General features: G+C 33.6%; 1 protein-coding gene across 1 annotated transcript in view; it reads left to right on the forward strand.

The window, feature by feature from the left end:
- Window positions 1-218: 218 nt before the first annotated feature.
- Window positions 219-22,016, forward strand: part of LOC149793392 (phospholipid scramblase 3-like) — a 29,257-nt gene continuing 7,459 nt past the window's right edge. The window contains exons 1-6 of the mRNA XM_089967370.1: window positions 219-645; window positions 4,348-4,521; window positions 7,507-7,593; window positions 11,598-11,799; window positions 18,106-18,226; window positions 20,988-21,090. Coding sequence (XP_089823496.1) covers window positions 4,392-4,521; window positions 7,507-7,593; window positions 11,598-11,799; window positions 18,106-18,226; window positions 20,988-21,090 — 643 coding nt within the window. The 5' untranslated portion in view covers window positions 219-645; window positions 4,348-4,391. The remainder of the gene's footprint in view (window positions 646-4,347; window positions 4,522-7,506; window positions 7,594-11,597; window positions 11,800-18,105; window positions 18,227-20,987; window positions 21,091-22,016) is intronic.

Below are 22,016 nucleotides of genomic sequence, written 5' to 3' on the forward strand. Positions count from 1 at the left end.
TTTCTTCTTAACATCAAGCTCGTGTCGAGCACCTCTGCTCACATCCAGGTTTCATCTATACTGATAAATATCGATTTGATCATGAGCACTCCAAAAATTCAAGTTATTTAATTTTTAATATGGTGTTTGCATAGGTTTATTATGGAAACTGAATTAGTATCTTGAGTCCTATAGATCTCGTAACAAATAAGTCTTTAGCGTACAATAAGTTATCTCCCTTGAAATTGTACACCCGGAGAAAAAAAATATACATATATAAAATAAAAATACAAACCATTTCTGTGGAATCGAAAACAAAAGTAAAAGGAGGAAGTCGATAATTTTCGAAGATGACAATCTCAATATTAACATAAAGGAAATCAAAGATGTATTACGCGATTATCTTATTTGTTTATTAGAGCTTCGAATTAATTTCGACTTTATTATCGGTTTATAATACTGTACTGTAACGACTTTTCGATGATATAATCAAGTGTTAACGCATTTTGTTGACATCAGGCTACGTTTCACAGAATGAAACATTAACAAAGTTGATTTAATAATAATAATAATAATAATATATTTTGATGACGATAATAATCTTTATGACACGGAAACTTAACAGTGAAATTAGCGAATAATCACCTGTTGGAAATAAGGGTCAAGGTAAGATTTTAATCATTATTTCATCCACAGGTTTGTTTTAAAGGAATTATTAAATTCATTGAATGTAATACTTCGTTTATAACAAGCCTCTACAGAGTATATGATAATATAAAAAAAAAAACAGTTTTTGCACCATTTTGTTTCCCTTTCGAGGAAAAACCTGTCATATCATCTTTTTTTCGGGGGGTTGGGGTTGTTATAACTATTCGTATTGAAAACGAGCTGATATGGTGAGCCCAAGCATTATGCTTATTTTTGTCATAGGTGTAGATTACACACTGATAATCCATGGTCATCATTTTTAAACTATTAAGATCCTAACCCTATAACGAAATACTGGGCATTCACCCTATAAACAAATAAATACTCATTAGGCATTCACTGTATAACCAGATACACACTCATTGGGCATTTAGCGTATAACCAAATACACACGCACTGTGCATGAAAACTATAACCAAATACACACTCCCTGTGCACAAAAAGACAAATTTTGCATACAACTGGAAAATGAGTAAGTTGGTAACTTGGAAATTATTGAGAACCCAACCAAAAACCATGTATAGTGAAACCCCTCAAGACTAAACAAGTCAAAAACAACCATCCTTAGCACCAAATTTAATTTTTAGTTTAGAGAGGTTTTAGGTTTACTTAGGTTTCACAAATTTTTTTAAATGAACTTATCATTTATGTGATGAAGAGAGTAAAAAGGTTTCATTATGAGAAGATCTATGTATGTTTAAAATTCTTCTGACAGTTAAACATCAACATACAAATGAGTTTATAATGCTACGTTCAATTCCAAAGTGTGCATGCCATTGGTAGGGTAACATATCTATGCAGTTTTAATATTTCCAGAAGTGATCCATGGATCTAAGCTTCTTACATTTTGCCTTCAGCACACACAAGTGACATACATTCCCCAGATCCTTTTATTGAAAGAATAGAAGTACTAGTGATGGGAATCGGTCAGAAATTCATAATCGAAAATCGGTTCCACTTAACCAACTGATAATCGATTATAATCGGTTACTAAGAACAAATTATAATTTTTGTTTGTTATTCAGTTATATCTTTGATCAATAGTTCAAGATGTTAGTAAATGTACAGGAGTAATCTCTTTTAATGACATGTATACTGTAACCTGATAATAATATTACATTTTTGTCTATTGTGTTGTGTGTTATTTTTGTTCTACATCTTTGTTAAATGAACACAACTTTTTATGGCTGATAAGTCACATGCGACTGAAATACTGCTACAGTCCCCCAAAATCCTTTCATTTATATGTCATATGTCTATAATTTTAAGTGTAGAAGAACATGGTTTTCTTGTTTGTCATTGTTTACAAATACTACAAATAATGTTGCATTTAAAACTGAAACAAATCATCAAAATGTGTTTTAATTTATTAACTCAACTATCTAACAACTTGATCATGTAATAATGGCTATATGTTCCTAATTATGAAATTTTGCACCTATGAAATATCATATGGTTTTATATTTGTAGTTGTGAAGGGAATTAATAAATTTCAGGTCAACTTTAGTGGCTGGGAGTTTTACTAACCTTTGTGCTTTGCATACAACTAAAACGTAGTCTCCCTTTACACATAATCGATTATGGAGTTTCACAATCAATTCTCTTATTGGTTCGCTCAGCCAACTGATGATCGATTATAATCGATAATCGGAACAACACTAAGAAGTACCATTTCAAACATTTGTTTGGGGGGTGGGGTGGGGTAGATCTTCTAAAGCAAAAACATAAATGGAAAAAGTGAAATATAAAATATACAAAAATGTAATGAAATAGTCTTTTCAGTTGATATAATGATTTATTTATCGATATGTATGAAACTAGTTCAAATGTAACAATATTTCATTATTCTACTGTTCATAGACTAGAAGAGACCATGGCGTCGTTTGCTGTCCATCATCAAATGTTAGCACAATTCTGTTATAGCTCTTTCTTCTAAATTACTTTAAGGATTGACACAAAACCATCTTGTTGGTTAATGGTTTCTATAGAAGCCATCTCGAAAATCTTGTTGTCAATACTTCTTCAGAAGGGATGGCCATTTTTATATTGGGTTTCCACTGGAAGACTTCTTATCATCTCTAGTTGATCCTAAATGAAAACGGTGCTGATCTACTTTTAATATGACATCCGTGACAGCCATCTTTAAAATCTTGTAACTACTTCTCCTGAATGGAAGGTCATATCAGCATGGAGTTATTGCCAGAATGGAAGGTCATATCAGCATGGAGTTATTGCCAGAATGGAAGGTCATATCAGCATGGAGTTATTGCCAGAATGGAAGGTCATATCAGCATGGAGTTATTGCCAGAAGACATCTTATATCTGGTTGGTCCTAAATTAAAATGCTTAAACTCGGGCATCCAATCAGTGACCATCTTGAAGATATTGCTGTTTTTATGCCACCTAACTTGATGGTCATATTAACAGTTTTCAGTAAAAGACTTCTTATGATGTCTAATTGGTCTTAAAAATAGTGCTGGTCAAACATACAATATAGCCGATACTGCAGCCTTCTTGAGAATCTTGTTATTGCTACTCCTGAACAAAATGTTTTATTAGCATCTACTGGAAAACTTGTTTTAGTGTCTGGTAGAGCTTAAATAGAAATTTTGCCAATGGGATATCCATCCTGAAAATCAATCCTACCCCTATTAGATAGAAAGTCATATAGACACTGGGTTTTCACCAGAACAAATCAATAACAAGTTCATTTTATTAATATTTGAAAACGTCTATGACTAATGTCCCGTTGCACATAGTATGTGCTGATGAAAGTTTTTCATTTGCATGACATGTCTGGCTGGAAAATATCAGGATTTCACTTGGCTCTGGATGTGTTCAGGTAAAGAAATTTAATATACCAATACTGTTAGTACCAGTATATGAAATTGTGATTTCCCTATTAAATTTGAATGAGCATATTTTTGTTGGTTCAACTGTGACAGTAGGTAGACTTGTGCATCAATAATCTCTAGATCATCGATATATATTTCCAGTTATTAATCAGAAATGTAATAAGAAATCGATAAGACAGCAATATTCATACTCACTGTTTAATCTAAATTTTCTTTGTGAATAAATCATGTTATACATTTTATCTAAAAAACCCTCTGCTTTTTCTGTTCTCTCTTTCTTGACACAAGGAGTAAAGATATATGGAAATCTATGTGTGTGTGTGTATGTGTGTAGAGAGAGAGAATTTGAACTGGACGAATGTTTTGAACTTGCATTTACACCAAATAATCTATAAGAACCAGAATCATTATAACTGAATATATTTGCTTTTTCTTCATCTGTATTACACAATCGATTGATGCAAATTTCCATAAAGATGAGAGGTCCATACTGTAAATTTCTTGGCTTGGTGGTACACATGTGCTGTAAAGTATATGATGTTTGTTTTGCTTTTGCTTTTCTTAAACCTATCACAAGGTTCTGATCAGATTGTTTTTAAATATTGAAATGATGGGAAGAATCTCTCTCTCTCTCTCTCTCTCTCTCTCTCTCTGTGTCTTCTAATAAAATACAATCCCATATTAATGGAGACTGCTTTAACCCAAAGGATCACTTGCCTTGGAAACTTTGCTGTATCTAAAGAAAGGTTTTAATGATGCCCAATGTATCCATTAGTGTATTATTAGTTATTATCTTTTGTTTCAGGTATAGGAGGTGGCAATTGACATTACCATTGTTATGCGTGTAACATGTTGGCAACTGTCACAGATCAACCAACAGCATCAGCATTTCCAGCAATACGAGGGTTGCCACTGGGGCTTCAGAAGTTAGCAGAGTCAAACAAAATCCAGATTGATCAACATCTAGATCTAGTTGAAGGTTTTTTATTGATTTTATGAAATTATTCTGTAATTTACATGAACTTTGTTTTGTGTGTACATGTTAAATAAAATAACATTACATCCTTTAAGTTTCCTCTGGTAAACTTGGTTTCCACTTAAAAAGAGTTTCAATATTAGCCAAACATTTTGCTGGAACCCCAGTAATCACAAGACATGGTTTTTTTTTCTACAGTTGATATAGAAGGAAAAAGCTGTAGCCAAAATAGTATCTCTGTATTGTATATATAGGGTATAATGGAATATTGGTACCACCCTCACTGTATTGTATATATAGGGTATAATGGAATATTAGCACCACCCTCACTATATTGTATATATAGGGTATAATGGAATATTAGCACCACCCTCACTGTATTGTATATATAGGGTATAATGGAATATTAGCACCACCCTCACTATATTGTGCTGATTAAGAAATAAGTTTAAAAAATTTAAACATTGCTAAAATGCAATGAAGATAAATGCCCATGAATATGTCCACATATAGTCGTATAGGATGGAAGATAAAAGAAACAAAATTTCATTTCACCCTTAGGCATACAAATTCTTCCTCATCTAGAAGCAACAGGAATTAATCTTGCCCCCCTCCCATAATATTTTTTCTTTGCCAGTTTAGAAATCAGAATCTGCTGTCACGACCATCTGTCCATGTACAAAGACTGTTTGATAGATGGGGACAAGTACAAGGTTAAAACTGTTGTTGCAGAACCCTATTGAGCTGGTTAAGGACTGACTATTTAATTTGGGGCATGGGTGGGTGGGCGTAGGATTTTTTGACTTGGATACTTTTTATCGTGCAGGAATTATTTTCTTCAGTTAATGTAATGGATACAGTATAATAGGTTCTTCATTCCAATAAATCAGAGCAAGAATATATTTGTCGAGTTATTTGAAGGCCAGAATTTTAACCAAGAGCTCCCAGGCCACCCACCCACCCAACACCTTCACGCACAAAATGAAATAGTTATTTCCTTATCAGATAAAATCTCAATTTTTGCTCAGAAATTGCAGTCATATTCATATCTTTTAACTACATTGAAATCTGTCAGATGTCCAGTTTAATTCTCTTTTCAGATTCCCATTCCACACTAAATCTGTTGCAAAAAGTGACAACTCCTTAATAATATCCCAAATCTTACAGAAACATAGTCTGCTCAGACAATCTGGAAAAGTATTCTGTAATGTTGACTGCCAATTCACATTGGTTTTAACGATAATTAAGCAGATATAAAACAGCCAAAGCTGCCCTGCCCAGCAGTTCCTGGTTTTCAAATGGAAGATTCCATATAGTAGTGTGATAATGGAAGATTCCATATAGTAGTGTGATAATGGATCATTTAGATTTCCTTTACTGGTAAAGGTCAATGTGCCGTGAAAATGTGTGTAGCAAAAGAGCATTCCGTACAGGTACAAAGTTTTATCCTTGCATGAGAAAAACCCTCGAAACTACAATTGTCAGCTATTTACTTCAGTTTTAGTACCTGTGAATTACCTCCCAGTTTCAATTCTGTCTCCTTGATTGATCTGTGCTACTGGCCGCAGACATGTTGTCCTTTGTATAGTTCCAGATATGTCAGTGTAGGTTTTACTTTTTTGTAATCATGACTGTAAATATTGATGAATTAAATGCTATGAATAGAATTATACAGTTTCATTTTAAGACGTGATATAATTGTTAAAATTTGCAACAAGATTAATTTTGGAAAATGTTAGAAATGCCTTTTGGATTGCTTGTATGCTTGGTATGAAAATATCTAGGTCATGCTGAAAACCACCTAAAATTAGATATGGTAATTGAGTGTCATGAAAACATAGCATTCTGTTTGAGGTCAGTTGGTGTCATTGAAACGTAGTATTCTTGTCAAGGGAAATAAAGTAGAAGAGAATTCTGAGCCAGTGTCCTTGAAACTTAGCATTCTAGTAGAGGGAAGTCACAGTGTCATTGAAACTTTGCGTTTCTTGTATAGGTTAGTCAATGTCACTGAAACTTAGCATTTTAATAGAGGGAAGTCAGTATTATGGAAACTTAGCATTCTAGTAGAGGGAAGTCAATGTCATAGAAACTTAGCATTCTAGTAAAGGGAAGTCAGTGTTATGGAAACTTAGCATTCTAGTACATGGAACTGCACCAGAGTATCTTCAGGACTTATTCAGGCCTTTTTCAAAACAATACCAGTTGAGATCAATATCACATGGAAACCTTCTAGCACCAAAACCAAGAACAGAACAATTTAAAAAGAGCTTCCAATACTCTGCTACAGTTTTGTGGAACAAGCTTCCACTACATGTAAAATCTGCTGAAAATGTAACTGTTACAGTATTTAAGAAGAGATATCATTGAGCATGTATGTGTTTCTAATAGATAATGGAATTTAGTATTTTAATACTAAACATGTTAAAATAAACAGTAATTATTGCTATCTTCATATAATGTGCATTGTTATACTCTCCTTAAGAGGGCCTCAAGGGAGAAAAGTCCTTGACTAATGATTCACCCTCTATAAATAAAGCATTATTATTAATAGTAGTAGTAGAGGGAAGTCAGTGTCATTGAAACTTAGCATTCTAGTGGTAGGACAAAAAAATAAAAGAGAATCGATACATTTCTAATGCTAACTTTTTTATATTCTTACCAGTGTTAATAAAATATACAATTTTTAGGATATCAGTGAGCTTGAGGTTCATTCTAAGAAAGTTTTGAGATTATGTGCTAGTTTTGCAAAAGAAAAGAAAATCTCAAAAATGTTCAAAATGATTTTTAGTTTGTTGTATTTTAGGACCTGGTTTGTGCAAGTGCCATCCTGATTTTAGATCATATATATTGAAAAATATTCACATTGTCAAAATGAATGTTATTTCATGGCTTATATTTGCGCACAGTTTCATTTTATGAAAATTTATTACTTAGTAACACATTCTTCAGTCTGCATCTTGTTTAATTCATTTTTGTAATCTTTTGTAGTGATACTTGGCTGGTCACGGCCCAACAGATACAGTGTGTATCATTCACCAAAGGAAGATAAGCAGCATTTCCTCTACATAGAAGAGGGTCAGTCATTATGTACACACACACACACACACACACACACACACACACAGAGTGAGACCCTCACAACCAAAACCATTGGGACCCACACATTTGTTTGGTTTTGAGAAGCTTTCAGTTTACTAAGGTTTTTCCAGGTGCGAGAGAGAGACGAGAAAGAGAGAGAAAAATGCGGTTATAAAAACATTGGTAGCTGTGTGTGTAAAAGTGCACAAAAAAATGAAGAAAGCTGTTATATTTTTATATTTTATTTTAAATACATACATTTATTAAAGAATTTGCTGAACAGTATACATTTCTACTAAAAATCATATCCTGTCACATGAATATATACAATTGCTCAACATAGAAGCATTTTCCTCATCACAAGAAACATCTGAGGAATGAGATTTGGTACTTTTATAACTTTACTGTAAGTTCATTGGAATTTTTAATCATACTTCAAAATGTTTAAATACTCCATATGATTCATAATATTCACAGTTCAAGAGCCTGGCTTGAAGAAGGTATGGAGCATTGTCTGTTGTTTCTTGCATTGTTCTAATGTTACTTGTGTTAATTTCTTGTGCCCTAGCCAAATAACATTCATCCTTATCAATCACAAAGTTTTTTAACCTATTTTATAAGCTCTTAAATTTCAGGGTATGTCATATTCATCGCTTTCACATAACCATGACATTAGTTCTGCTGACTTAGGCTTGTTTGCATTATTCATCATTTAATGAATATCTGTGTAGTTATGCATGATTTCCTGTTAGTTACATATCTCACTGGCATGTTTGTAACATTAATGTTCTTAAAGCAATGGTTTTTCTGGGCCTTGCCGATTACAGGTGGTTTCAATATCACCACTGCTTGCAAAACATCACTGCTCTGAGTAAAGACAAACAGAAGTCATGGCCACTTTCAGAAGTCATGGCCACTAACGGAAGTCATGGCCACTAACGGAAGTCATGGCCACTTTGGGAAGTCATAGCCACTTAAATACATGTAATGATTTGTCTCTATTGAAAATTATTTAAGTGAATCTGACTTTTAAAATACTACTTTGTCAACCTCTTTGAGCAAAGCAACAAATGTGAGACCATACACCTGGCTAATAAAGCCCTGATATTTTTTTTATTATTAAAAAAACTAACAAGCAACCAATGTTCGAATAATCATATATACAAATTATATACAAATGAATAGTATCAATCACAATTAGAAAATTATCAGATAAACATAGTCTCCATTACGGATCACTGCCATCTCACCTCTGTCTGTGTGGGTTCGAGTCTCGGATTTGGCTAATGTGGGTATGTGAGAAAGCTTGCCAGTAGCTTGTCGTGGGTCGGTGGTTCTTTCCGGGTTCTTCCTCCACCATTAATACTGGCCGCCATGTATAGCCTATCGTGTGCTGAAAAATGGCATTAAACCCTACAACAACAACATTATTAATCAGTCTTTTCATCTCTCCATGCATAATATTTATTAGCATGAGAGAAAAATCATGTAATGAGTGATTATTTGTATTAAAATTTATTGAAACATTTTAGGAGAACTGAGAATCCATGCAAATTATTAAATGAAAGTGATTATTATCTTGGAAACTTGCTGAAGTGCTTGTTCAGCATTATGCATGTTAATATTGTTACATCTTTTACAGGTTATCAAATAAATCACATCATGCGCAGTGAGTTATAATGTAGAGAAAATACTTCTTTGGAATTGTACTAAATTAGTACTTTCTCTTATATTTGTACATTGAGAGCACTGATTTCTGTTACATTTAGATGTTGAGAAACATCTTTTTATATTTTCTGTTGGTTTAGTTCTAATAAAATTATTTTGCAGATTCTTTGGTCTCTGATAAGCAAAAATTTGTTTGTTTTTGTAAAGTGTTTTTATGCTATTTTTATTGATAAACTGAGGAGACTCCAGTATTTATCAATTGAAAAGCCTAATGTTGTTTTTGTTTTAGTGCTATGTCTTATAATCCAAATAATGGCCTTGTATAGCGTGTTCCAATGTCGTTGACATCGGAATGAGTAATCAGAGTTTCAGGAACATCTCACACACTTGGCAGCCTATATCGACACTCTTCTACTAATTTATGTGTAATTAATATACTTAATGTGCTACCTTTATCCTGGTGGAATGAAAATATGATACTAGTTAATGGACACATTTTCACGTTCCATTGACATACATTTGAACTTGTTGCAATGCCAAGAGTAGTCAAGGTATGCCGAAGTAAGTTAAATATCTTCATGTTTGGGTTCTGTTTCTTGAATGAAATGATCCTTTGCTTACAGTTCCAATAGGCATAATATACTTTTTATTTGTTTCGTTAAAGAATAATATTTCAACTTAACCTGATTTCGGCATTTATGGCTTTCATCACTTTCCAGCCAGCTGAAATGTAGGCCAACGAAACTTGAAAACAGGTCCATTTCTTTTGTGAGAATTTAAATTTAATAGAGAAAAGACATCAGAGTAAGTAAAGTGTGACTAAAACATTATGACTTTACTTTGTAGAAAAGTGTCGTTATTTTAGTTGTCAGTTGTGAAATATTTCTGAAAATTTGACTTTTGTAATGATGTTAGAGCCATTAGTTAGGCTGTAAGACCTTGATGCCCACAACATAAATATCAGCATCGAGGTTTTACATGTAGGACTATACATCTTGCAGATTTAAATGCAGTTTCAATTTAATTTTGGTAATTATTTATGCAATTAGCACCTTCTAGCATCAAGGTTTCCCTATAGGTTTTCTGCACAACTGATGTTCAATCATGTATTTTTACCTTTCCATAAAACCTTTTGTAATTAGGCTTTGATTTATGTGGCCAAGGCTCATCTATTAATAATGGTACATACTTTTAGGTACTGATGTGTTTGATAGGCTCATAAATTACATATTGGTACATACTTTTAGGCTTTGATTTATTTGACTCATTCTCATTTATTATATAATGGTACATACTTTTAAGCTTTGATTTCTGTGGCTCAGGCTTATTTATTACATAATGGTACATACTTTTAGGTTCTGATGTGTTTGATAGGCTCATAAATTACATATTGGTACATACTTTTAGGCTTTGGTTTATTTGACTCATTCTCATTTATTATATAATGGTACATACTTTTAAGCTTTGATTTCTGTGGCTCAGGCTTATTTATTACATAATGGTACATACTTTGAGGTTCTGATGTGTTTGACAGGCTCATAAATTACATATTGGTACATACTTTTAGGCTTTGATATCTGTGGCCGACAGGCTGATACTCGACTGCAAATAGAAATGACAGATCTGTTGTCTGCTTGTTATATATTTTTGTTTTCCTATTCATATCACCTTAATCACTGTTATTTTTACATATTTTTTTACAATATTACCTTGTTTTGGTATTTTTATGCACTAGTATGGCACAGCCTTGTAGAAACATATGTCCGTATAAGATAGCATCTCATATAATGTGAATCACTTTTATAACTCCCTTAAAGAGCATTATACAAGGAGAGCACTGTATTTAATGGTTGGTTGAAACAAAATGGGCATAACAAAAGAAATGACCATGTACATGTATTTTAAAATATCAGTCTGAGTAAATTTCCTGTTGTTTCAAATTAGGTCTCACTTGCTCAGACACCCTTTTACAGTTTTGTCTTTCCTTTGGATAATATTTCATTCTCACACTCCTTTCCATTTTAACTTTGTGAAAACCAGCATTGATTCATAAGCAAGCCAGTTGCAGTTGGTACTGTGTAGTCGGTTTTGTTCTGTGAAATGTTCTCAGATATTCAAAATGCACATGAAAATTAAGTACAACTCTTTTGTTGTATAATGTTTTTTTGTTGTTGATATTTCATGTCACATTGAATAATTTATTTGATATAGATTATCGGCAATTAATATTTGTAACTATATTGAGGATTTAGATTCCCAAGTGTTCTTACAAAAGTTCGAAGGTAGCAAACCATTTTTGATCTTATATTAGCATCTCCCCTTTCCTTCCACAGTATCCGACTGCTATGCCCGTCAGTGTTTGGGGTCAGCCAGGAGCTTTGTGCTGAAATTCACTGATCAGGATCTGAACGATGTGGTACAGGTGGAGAGGATGGCAACTTGTACACGTGGCTGCTGTTGCTTAGTCAGCTGTAATCTGCCAGAACTCAGTGTGGAGACACCACCAGGTGTCATTGTAGCAACAATACGAGAAGAGTAAGCTGATTTTTCTTGACCTAAGTTTGTTTTGATGGCACTGTAGTTAACATTGGCTTATAACATCTGCAGTCACTGGCTCAGTCCCAACTTCTAAAAGATGCATGTTTGTGGCTCCTAATCTCCCATGTCCAATTTTCAATAAACTTCTCAATTTTTCTTCCTCAAATTCATAATTTGTAATATTTTTCTTATTGTTCGAATTGCAAGGTTATTTTTCTTCACTGTGCAGGCATCAAGTATTAAACTATTAATATAATACATTTAAATCTCTTGCAAAGATGCTTGTTTTAATTTTGAAAAAAAGGGAAGAATTTCCAGAGATATCTTCCTCTCTTTTCAAAAATAAAAGTAGCAAGATGTACAATTTAAAAATTATAGTTATTTTTCATCCTTTACAGTATTTCAATGTAAAAGATAAAAACCATATTTTAAAAAATATTATAATCAGAATGATATAAAATGTTAACTTTTAGGAGAAATCTTTGGTTTTAGTGAAACTGTCACAGATTCTCCAGGTTTCACCACCACAGGGGCCACGTCATACCATACCACTCCGTGGACCACCTCATATCACATGGGGCACTTCAAGCTGCCACATGGACCACCTCACGGGCTATCTTGCACACCACACAAAGTCACAACTAAAGGTGTCAATGGGTAGCCAGGTACTCGGGTAACCACCCATTCATAAGTACCTGGGTAATGCAAAATTAGCTACAGGGTACCCATTTAGTTCATTAAAAAATGTTTCAGAGTTTAGATCAAAGAATAAATTTGGATATCTGGCGATGTCAGGAGCAAGTGAGACACAAAATAATGAGTACAGTTCAGAACTCCTGTCATGTTACATTGATCCATCCTAGACCTCCGTCTGCTGACCTTATACAGTATTTACAATGTGTGCAACCATTTGGCTATGTACTCAGGACGTTTCCTTATGTTCTATTTATTGTAACTGTATATTACATGTTTTGAAGAAAACAGCTGGGTTTCTTGAATTTGAAACCATATGTCACAGATTAATTATAGTTTAATACACACTTGTGTAGCGGACCAATCAATCTTGAAAAAACATGGCACCAAATATTATCAAGTGAAACGGGCTTTAGCAATGTTCACCTGGAAATCTGATGAAACTGTTGACCGAATGTAGAATTTTCATTGCAGCATCAATACATGTCATCTGATTGCAACACATTTTATATATTGTTAAAGCTAATAAAATTATCTATACCGGGTTTGTTTTCTTTTATATTTGATGCTGTATTAATGGAATTATTATTTTATAATCATCAAAAGTAACATTTCATGCATCAGTGGAAATAAGCATTGATCATACCGCGGTCAAGTGACACCTCTCTTCTTTGTTACAAAATGTGGGTTATTAAAACTTCGTGAATATTTATGAAATTTTCAATCCAATCAGAGGAGATGTAAACAAAGTCAGTGGTTGTAGCACATTCCTATGATATTCCTACACAAAGAAATAATCACTCAAACTTTACGCAGATTTGACCTAAAGTTTGGCAATTTAAATAAATGCATCATATATGATCATTATTGGCATATTCCAAGCTTTATTTTGCTACCAAATTTATATATCAGAAACGTTTAGAAACCAACTGCAATGAGCATTGAATTTGAAAAACATTTGAATATCCCCATTTCAACATTGTCTCCCATATTTGAATTTTCTAACAATTGATAACAATGTCAATTTTTCCTCAACTGATATTCCAAAACTAAACTTATTATTAACTTTGTAAAAATTGGTGTGCCAGAAGAACATTGTAAGATGGACTTTTTATAGTTTTAATCGTATTAACACTTGTACGATTTAGACAGTATACAGTCCCAAAATGAACATGCAAAGCATATATTTTTGTCCACTATAAATATGCTCAAGTTATCGATGCTGTAAATATCTGAAATGACAAATGGTCATCAGTTTTAAAATCTGTTCAACCTTATATTCATTATGTTGTTGCATTTGTTAAAATTTTGTAATGGGACATTGTCTGATGAAATAAGGATTTAAAAAAATCTCATCACTATCAGACAAATGCAAAGTTTCAGTATGAATTATTTTAAAACATTTCTTTTTACTTTGACGAGCTTAGTAAATTAACTACATGCACACAAAAAGTGGGTTCTAAAATTCCCAGTGCATTGATAACATTTGATAGGATCAATAATGTTTTCAAAATACAAGACAAAACAATACAAAGTCTGAAAGTGATACATTTTTTTGCAGGTACATGTATATGATATTGAAATGTTAGTTCTAAGTGAAAGATGGCTGTATTCCCTGGTCCATTCTGCAAGGAACTAAATATAACATCACAGGATTTAGAAGATGAAACCAACTTAAACCTATTCATAAACTAACAAATGGTCTTGTACTTGAAATAAATTCATACATTGAACACCATGGCAAAAACTCATATGCTTTGTTCAATATTATTTCAAAGTTGAACTCCAACTTTGAATGTGTTAAATCTCTTAAAAACAAAAGCTAGAGTATGTGAACAGAAAAATAAACTTGTTGCCAAAAAGAAAGTTTCTGGGTTTAAAAATTTAAAGGAGCTAATGAGTGCCACATTTTGCCCATATTTGACCACCAAAAAAATGAATATTTTGTTTTATGATGAAGTAGTTACAAAGAAAACTATTCAGCAGATGGAAGATGAAAATTTAAGTGAAAATAATTTTTGCACTAAGAAGCCCATTGTTGTTCAGGCAAGTGGTAATATTGGTGACAGTGATGACAATGATGATGAACGTTGTTTCCATGACAGTTATGAATAAACATTGCATTTTTGTCGTTTTTAAGTTGTTTTACAAATATACGAACTATTGCTAATGTGAAATTTTTTTATTAAGTTAACTGTCATGAAAGTTGTGAAATGTTTATGTGATTTTCATTTATAAATAAAAATATTGAAGTCAGACGACAGATTTATAGAGAGCAATGAATTCAGCGGGAAAAATGCAATCACAATATCAAATTTCATTATAATACCTCAACAAAAAAGAAAGTTTAAAAAAAGAACATTTTACTTTGGTTCCATGACTGCTACATAATCTGAATATATTTATATAAGACACAAATGATTGCATAACTGTTTTTCTAATAGAGATATTTTAAAAAATTACACTGTTTTGGAATTCTGTTAAACAGGTCTGTATGAAGAAATCAATTGTTTGCAGTTATTTCACTATCAGAATAATGACTGGTGTTGTTGTTGGATGTTTTTGTTGTTGCTATTGGATGTTATTGGTGTTGCTAGTGGATGTTATATGACTGAAAAATGTTACAGAAGAGGGAATTTGTAACACCGAAGAACATGTTGCATCAGGAAAAGGACAAATCAATAGCAGTTTACAAATTTTGAAAAAGGAATTCTGTGATAATTACAGCCTTCAGAATTTGTGGGCTTGAATTTACTACCTTTGATTGAGAGTTAAGCATGTGATATAGACTATTGAAAGTGAATGTTGTGTATAATTAATTTATCATTTTGTTTTATGTCTGTATTCTGGTACTAATCTACATGGATTTAGATGATTTGTGACAAGAATTTAAACTAACTGCAGACCCAGGTAAAGTAGCAGAAATAAATGTACAGTTTTCATGAGGTTTTTTTTAAATTATGGCATGTAATATATCAGTATCTCCTTTTATGCTCAGATTGTGCTTTTTTGCCACTCATACTTGTAATAATTACGCTTATACCTCTTGGGGAGTTGGCATGTATGAACTTACAACAGTTCAGTTTCACATTTAATATAATTCCCATTGATTGAGTACCCGGGTTACTGATCATTAGGATCGATTGGTACCCGGTTGACTTTTTCTAACATTTTGATATCTCTAACCACCATATGGTCTACCATATACATTCACATGGGGTACCTCATGCCAACTCATAAACCGCTTCATTCAGTTGCATGGGCCACCCCATGATGATATAAAGTTTGAAATTCCTGAAATTAGTCCAGAATTTGTGTTGAAATATATTTAAAAAATGGATGATTGTAAAGCTACAGACTTGATATGGTTGTACCAAGGCTACTAAAGGTTGCTGCAACTGCAATTGTAGAGTACAGCTTTCATTTGCAATGAAAGTATTAAATCTAATAAATTTCCTCAAACATGGAAAACTGCCAAGGTTATACCATTGCATAAGGCAAGAAGAAAAGATTATGTCAATAACTACAGATCCATCTATATCCTTCCTTGTCTCTCCAAATTCCTAGAAAAAACATATATATGATTCTTTTCTGAACTATTTGAATACTTATAATCTTATTCATGATAATCAGTCTGACTTGCAACAGAATCACTCCTGTGAAACTGCACTTGTATTTTTGATTGATAAATGGCTGAAAGCTTTGGATCAAGGAGAAATGGTAGGCACTATATGGTTGATTTTTGTAAAGCTTTTGTTCTTGTAGACCACGAAATTTTGATTGAAAAAAAAAAAATCTATCAATGCAGTGAAAACTCCCTAAACTGGATTACTTCTTACTTTAAGTTAACTGATAGAGTGCAAAAAGTATATTAAATTGTCAATTTTTTCAAAGTAAAAATATTAATTGTGGAGTACCACAGGGCTCTATCTTTGGACCTCTGTTATTCATTCTATTTATCAATGATTTACCTCTTAAGATTGGAACTTCAATTTCTTCCACTTATGCAGATGATACTACACTGTCTGAGATTGACAAAACCAAAACAGTACTTGAAACTAACTTACAAGATGCTCTCAACAGACTTCAGGTATGGTGTAAGGAAAACAGTATGATCATAAATACAGAAAAAATGAAACCCCTACTAGTTACAACGCAACAAAAACGAGCAAAGCTTTAGTCTGACTCTACATCCCCGTTTGTTTGTACCCCCCTACCAATTTCAAAAACGAGAATGTTTAATGTGATAAAATGTGCACAGAACTAAGTCAATTGAATCATTGATTTATAATTTCTAACCTGACTGTGACCAGAATGGCACTAATGCTGGCATCCCCTGCACCATTTCATGCTTAACGAACGTTCCATACTAACACGGCACCATATTGTATTGACTTACTTTGTGGCATGCATGTTTGTAGTAAAAACAACGTTAGGTCTTTGATAAGAAAATGGTTTCTTATGTTCTTCAATTTATGGTATGTCACACTTGACATAATTTTGAAATTCATGCTTTAAAATTTAGCACTGTAAATAAAATGTTAATTTTGTTTTATTTCACAACATAAGTTTACAATTACCCTTGTAGATATTTGGATTTCATTCAGACTATCTGTCTGCCATGTATAAACATATATACCTTTTTCTATACACATACACCAATACGTGAGATGAATGGCATGTCATCCAGTCTACATGTGTGCCATGTATAAACATATATACCTTTTTCTATACACATACACCAATACATGAGATGAACGGCATGTCATCCAGTCTACATGTGTGCCATGTATAAACATATATACCTTTTTCAATACACATACACCAATACATGAGATGAACAGCATGTCATTCAGTCTATATGTGTGCCATGTATAAACATATATACCTTTTTCTATACACATACACAAATACATGAGATGAACAGCATGTCATTCAGTCTACATGTGTGCCATGTATAAACATATATACCTTTTTCTATACACATACACAAATACATGAGATGAATGGCATGTCATTCAGTCTACATGTGTCTCTTTCTACACATGTTTACCAACATGAATACAAGAGATAAATGGCATGTCATTCAGATTATGTGTGTTGTATATGAAGATATTAGTCTCTTTCTACACATATATACAATACCAACATGAATACAAGAGTGTAATTGCACGTTATTCAGACTATATGTATTTTGTGTATGAAGATATAGGTAAATGTATTGCAGGGTTGCACAACTGGCCTGCAAACGTGTTCTGTCTGACCCTCAGGGCATATTAAAACAACACAGAAATCTGGCCCATAAATAGTAATGCAATCTGGCCCTTGGTCGGAAAAGGTTGTGCACCCCTGATGTATAGCAGCTTGCATATAAGATATGAATTAAGTATTTAGGCAGCTTATTTCCTAGGCTTCCTGATCACATTCAAGACCCAAAACATTTTAGGATATGGACAGATTATAATGGGGTTAGGATGTTTTCTAGGTCAGCATAATTTCACATTTTAGGGATATTTGTTTTCCTGAATTACTACTTTGTATCCAGTTAACTGGCTTTCAGTGCACATTCGTTCCCACATGAATTCTGAAAAATATCTTTTAACATTACAGAAAGACCTGTTTCAGACCTGTGTATCAGATTTACGATGCAGACGACACACCAATATATTCCCTTCAGACCAAGTGCTGCTACCCAAAAGTTTATTCTTGTTTCAGTGACATTTCCATCATGGTTTGTATGTCATTCCTATTTTTGGTATTTATTCTGTTATAATTGTCTACAATTGTAATTTTGATTTTTTTTGCTTTATATGGCCCAGAAAAATAAATTCCTAAAGAAAGATTTGGGAAGCCAAATTTATTCTAATAGGCCCCATGATTACTATTTGGGATTTTATCAAATTGGTTTAGTTTTTAACATAATGGGCAGGTTACAATTAAGAGTTTAACATTGTTTCAGAGTTCATCGTGGTATAAACTGTCAGTTGCCAACTCACACAGCAAATAACGCCCAAAGCTGTGTGAGTTGGCAACTGACAGTTTATACCACGATAAACTCAGAAAAAAACGTTAAATTCTTATAATTGAAATTTCAGTTATTCGTTATGTTATTTTGTTTGCATAATTAAAAAACAGAAATCTTAATTGAGAGTAGTAATACATGTTTTGGGGTTTTTCTGTTATGTAGCTATTTATAGCACTTGGGATTGTCCTGCTTGATCATAATAAGGTCATCTGACATCATAATACCAGTCCTTCAACCAATGGAAACCAGATTTATTCAGTTTTTTGATTCTTTCCACAGATAACTTTTTACATTAACACATTAACCCCTGGAGCTTTGTGCCTAAAAATCGAGTAGGAAACACATTTTGAAAGCTATTTCTGAATAGACTTGAAAACACCAAATCCCCGGTCATCTTTTAATAACACACTGCCTAGTGGTGTTAGAAACATCGATTTTCATTGGCTATTTGACTTGCGCATCAGCAGAAGGGTAAAGTTGGCCTTTTTTTTTCTTTTTTTTTTTTTGCTAAACGGAGCCTATATTTTTGATTTTTATATGGAGACCACTTTTAATTCCAAATGCCTATCTTATCCTACTTTTTCAAAGGTTCATCTGTCTGTTTGCAGTTCATACTGGTTTGCCTTAGGTCTGAGACCAAAAAGTCTAAAATCCAGACACACAATCAGATTCTGACCATGAGCAAATTTTGGGTAAAAAAAAGTCAGGTCCAAAAAATGAGGTTTTGCTATCTGTATTTTGTAGTGCAACTAGATATTCCAGATTATTTGGTATCATTGTAGAGCTACATCTGTCTACCTTTCTATAATACCACCCACTTTAGTGCATCATGCATGACCATGACGCTACAGAGCTCGGCAGACAGCTACTACCTCCTGCCCCGTAAAGTCGTCGCTAGGGGTTAATGTGTTAAATGTGTCGACACTGAAAAGTTCACATCTCCACAGGCATCCCGGTTGCTGACTGAATGCCTCATACAACAGACAATGTTTCTTCATGTGCTCCAACTCGGTCGTCTGATTGGTTCTACATGAAAATATCTCAGTTTAGTTACTAGCTTATTAACATACTGGCTGCAGTGACCTCATGTCTGACAGAGTAACCATAGTATACAAAGAGGGGCCCAACAAGGGGCCAGAGAATGATGCACTGTGTGTTACTCAAACAGTTACTATATTTAATCAATTAAATTACAATAGAATGTTGTTTTCCTTTAATGCTTAATTCGTGTCTGCCTTAACTGGCAGGGTTTATCTTATGCTGTATGCGTGACTCTATTTATAGAAGTGGGTATTCTTAGAAAAGTAGTTCTCCTTACAGTTATACAGAAATAAACGCAATTCATTTTGATCACATGGTAACATTCTGACCAATGGAAATGTTAGTTTCCTTTACCAGCTACTGGCTGTATGAGCTGAGTTTATCATATTATACCACCAAACATTGACATGAAAAATATAAACATTCTGAATAACACTTTCAAGCCGATTTATTTCAGAAATTCAAATTTTTATGGTAGCAGCATTTGTGAAAAATGAAAATCTCATTCCAGTTTATTTTTCCGCACATTTTACACATTATTCATGTGTTACACAAATTCACATTTTACACAAATTCATGTTTTACACAAATTCGCATTTTACACAAATTCACATTTTACACAGATTCACATTTTACACAAATTCATGTTTTACACAAATTCACATTTTACACAAATTCATGTTTCTTCAGGGTTATTACATCCATTGTTCTTACAGTGTTTTGAGGAAAATGTGTTTGCAGTGGATGCCTAAACATGAACATTAACACAACCAAACACAGAGCAGAGGGCGCAACCCCTGAAGCTCACTTAACTCATTAACCCCGGGATATTTTTTTAATATTTTGCTCTCGCATATGCAGAAGGGTAATTGGAGTTCTTTTTTTTGTGTGGAGCCATCATTATTTGTGTACTGGCTACTTTTGACTCCAAATCCCCAACTTATATCACTTTTGCAAAGGCTAACTCTCTGTGTGCAATTCAGACTGGTCTGCCTTAGATTGCAGAGTATTATTAAACATGTATAATGTGCTCTTTACAACACTACTCTTTACATTTTCACAAAATTCCATTAAACACATTGTACACTAATCACGTTCTCTTCACAGCACTCTTCTTACATTTTATTTTGATGCATCACCCAGTGTGACACTCTCACTCTTTTTGATTCATAGGACGTTTCAGTATTCATACAGGTTCTCCATAATGTATTGTGCATAGCACATACTATACAATACTCCAAGTTCAACAGTGCTATATTTAAACAGAAAGTAAAATCTATGTCGTCCAATCAAAATAGTAAAAAATGTCTAAGTAGTGAACTAAGAATGTTTAATTAATCTTAGAAACTTTGTATCTTGCTTCGCAGCATAAGAATACTATTTGTCTTGTGTAACTGTACACCTGAAGATTTACTTTCTTTCTAAGATTACAGATGTGGAAACTGGAGATGAAGTAGCAGAACTGTTCAAGCAAACGAAGAAGAGTGGGGGAGAATTTACAGGTGCAAAAAACAAGATCTTCATTGAATGTGAGTTTAGTTCAAGATTTTTCATTTTTATGGTAATGAAACTATATTTCAGTAGTTCAGAAGTTTTAAAAACTTATATCAGTATTGATGTTTTTAGATATTTGTGGTAGGTGAAATAATACTGAACCATACAATTTGCTGAATACCACAAACTTTGGTTGAGTGGCCACTTTTGCACATGCAGAAGCTAGTCTCTGAACTCCGAGCCACAGAAGTGCAACACTACATTGTTGAGACCACTTTTTTTCCTTTTTGTTTGTTAACATACATCACTGGATATGATAACTGTAGCATCAACAGCGTTACTGTTTTGAATTAAAAATTTTGCAAGTAAGATACAGTGCAATATACCAATGAATGGTGCAGGCTAGGCACAGAGTTGTATGGAACGCTTGTGTTATTCCCATGTCTTTAAAGAAAGTACTCCATTACGGATCGCTGCCATTTCACCTCTGTCTGCGTTGGTTCGAGTCTACGATTCGGCTGATGTGGGTATGTGAGAAAGCTTGCCAGTAGCTTCTCGTGGGTCGGTAATTCTTTCCGGGGTTTTCCTGGATTCTTCTTCCACCATTAATACTGGCCGCCATGTATTGCCTATCGTGTGCTGAAACATGGCATTAAACACTATAACAAGAACAACAACAACAAAAAAAACTTACCAAATGCCTGTAATTCTCCAACGATAATCTCATTCTTCACTTTTACAAACCGCTTCGGTGGCCTAGTGGTTAGAGCGTCCGCCTCGGATGCAGGAGGTCGTGGGTTCAATCCCCGGCCAAGTCATACCAGAGACTTAAAAAATGGTACTAACAGCTGCCTCACTTGGCATTCAGCATTAAGAGGTTAGTGTTAGGACTGGTCAGCCTGGTGTCAGGATAATGTGACTGGGTGGGACATCATGCTACATGTCTGCGGCATGATGCCCC

The sequence above is a fragment of the Sinohyriopsis cumingii genome, chromosome 8 (genome assembly GCF_028554795.1).
Source record: "Sinohyriopsis cumingii isolate HCF-2022 chromosome 8, ASM2855479v2, whole genome shotgun sequence".
NCBI classification, from domain to species: domain Eukaryota; kingdom Metazoa; phylum Mollusca; class Bivalvia; order Unionida; family Unionidae; genus Sinohyriopsis; species Sinohyriopsis cumingii.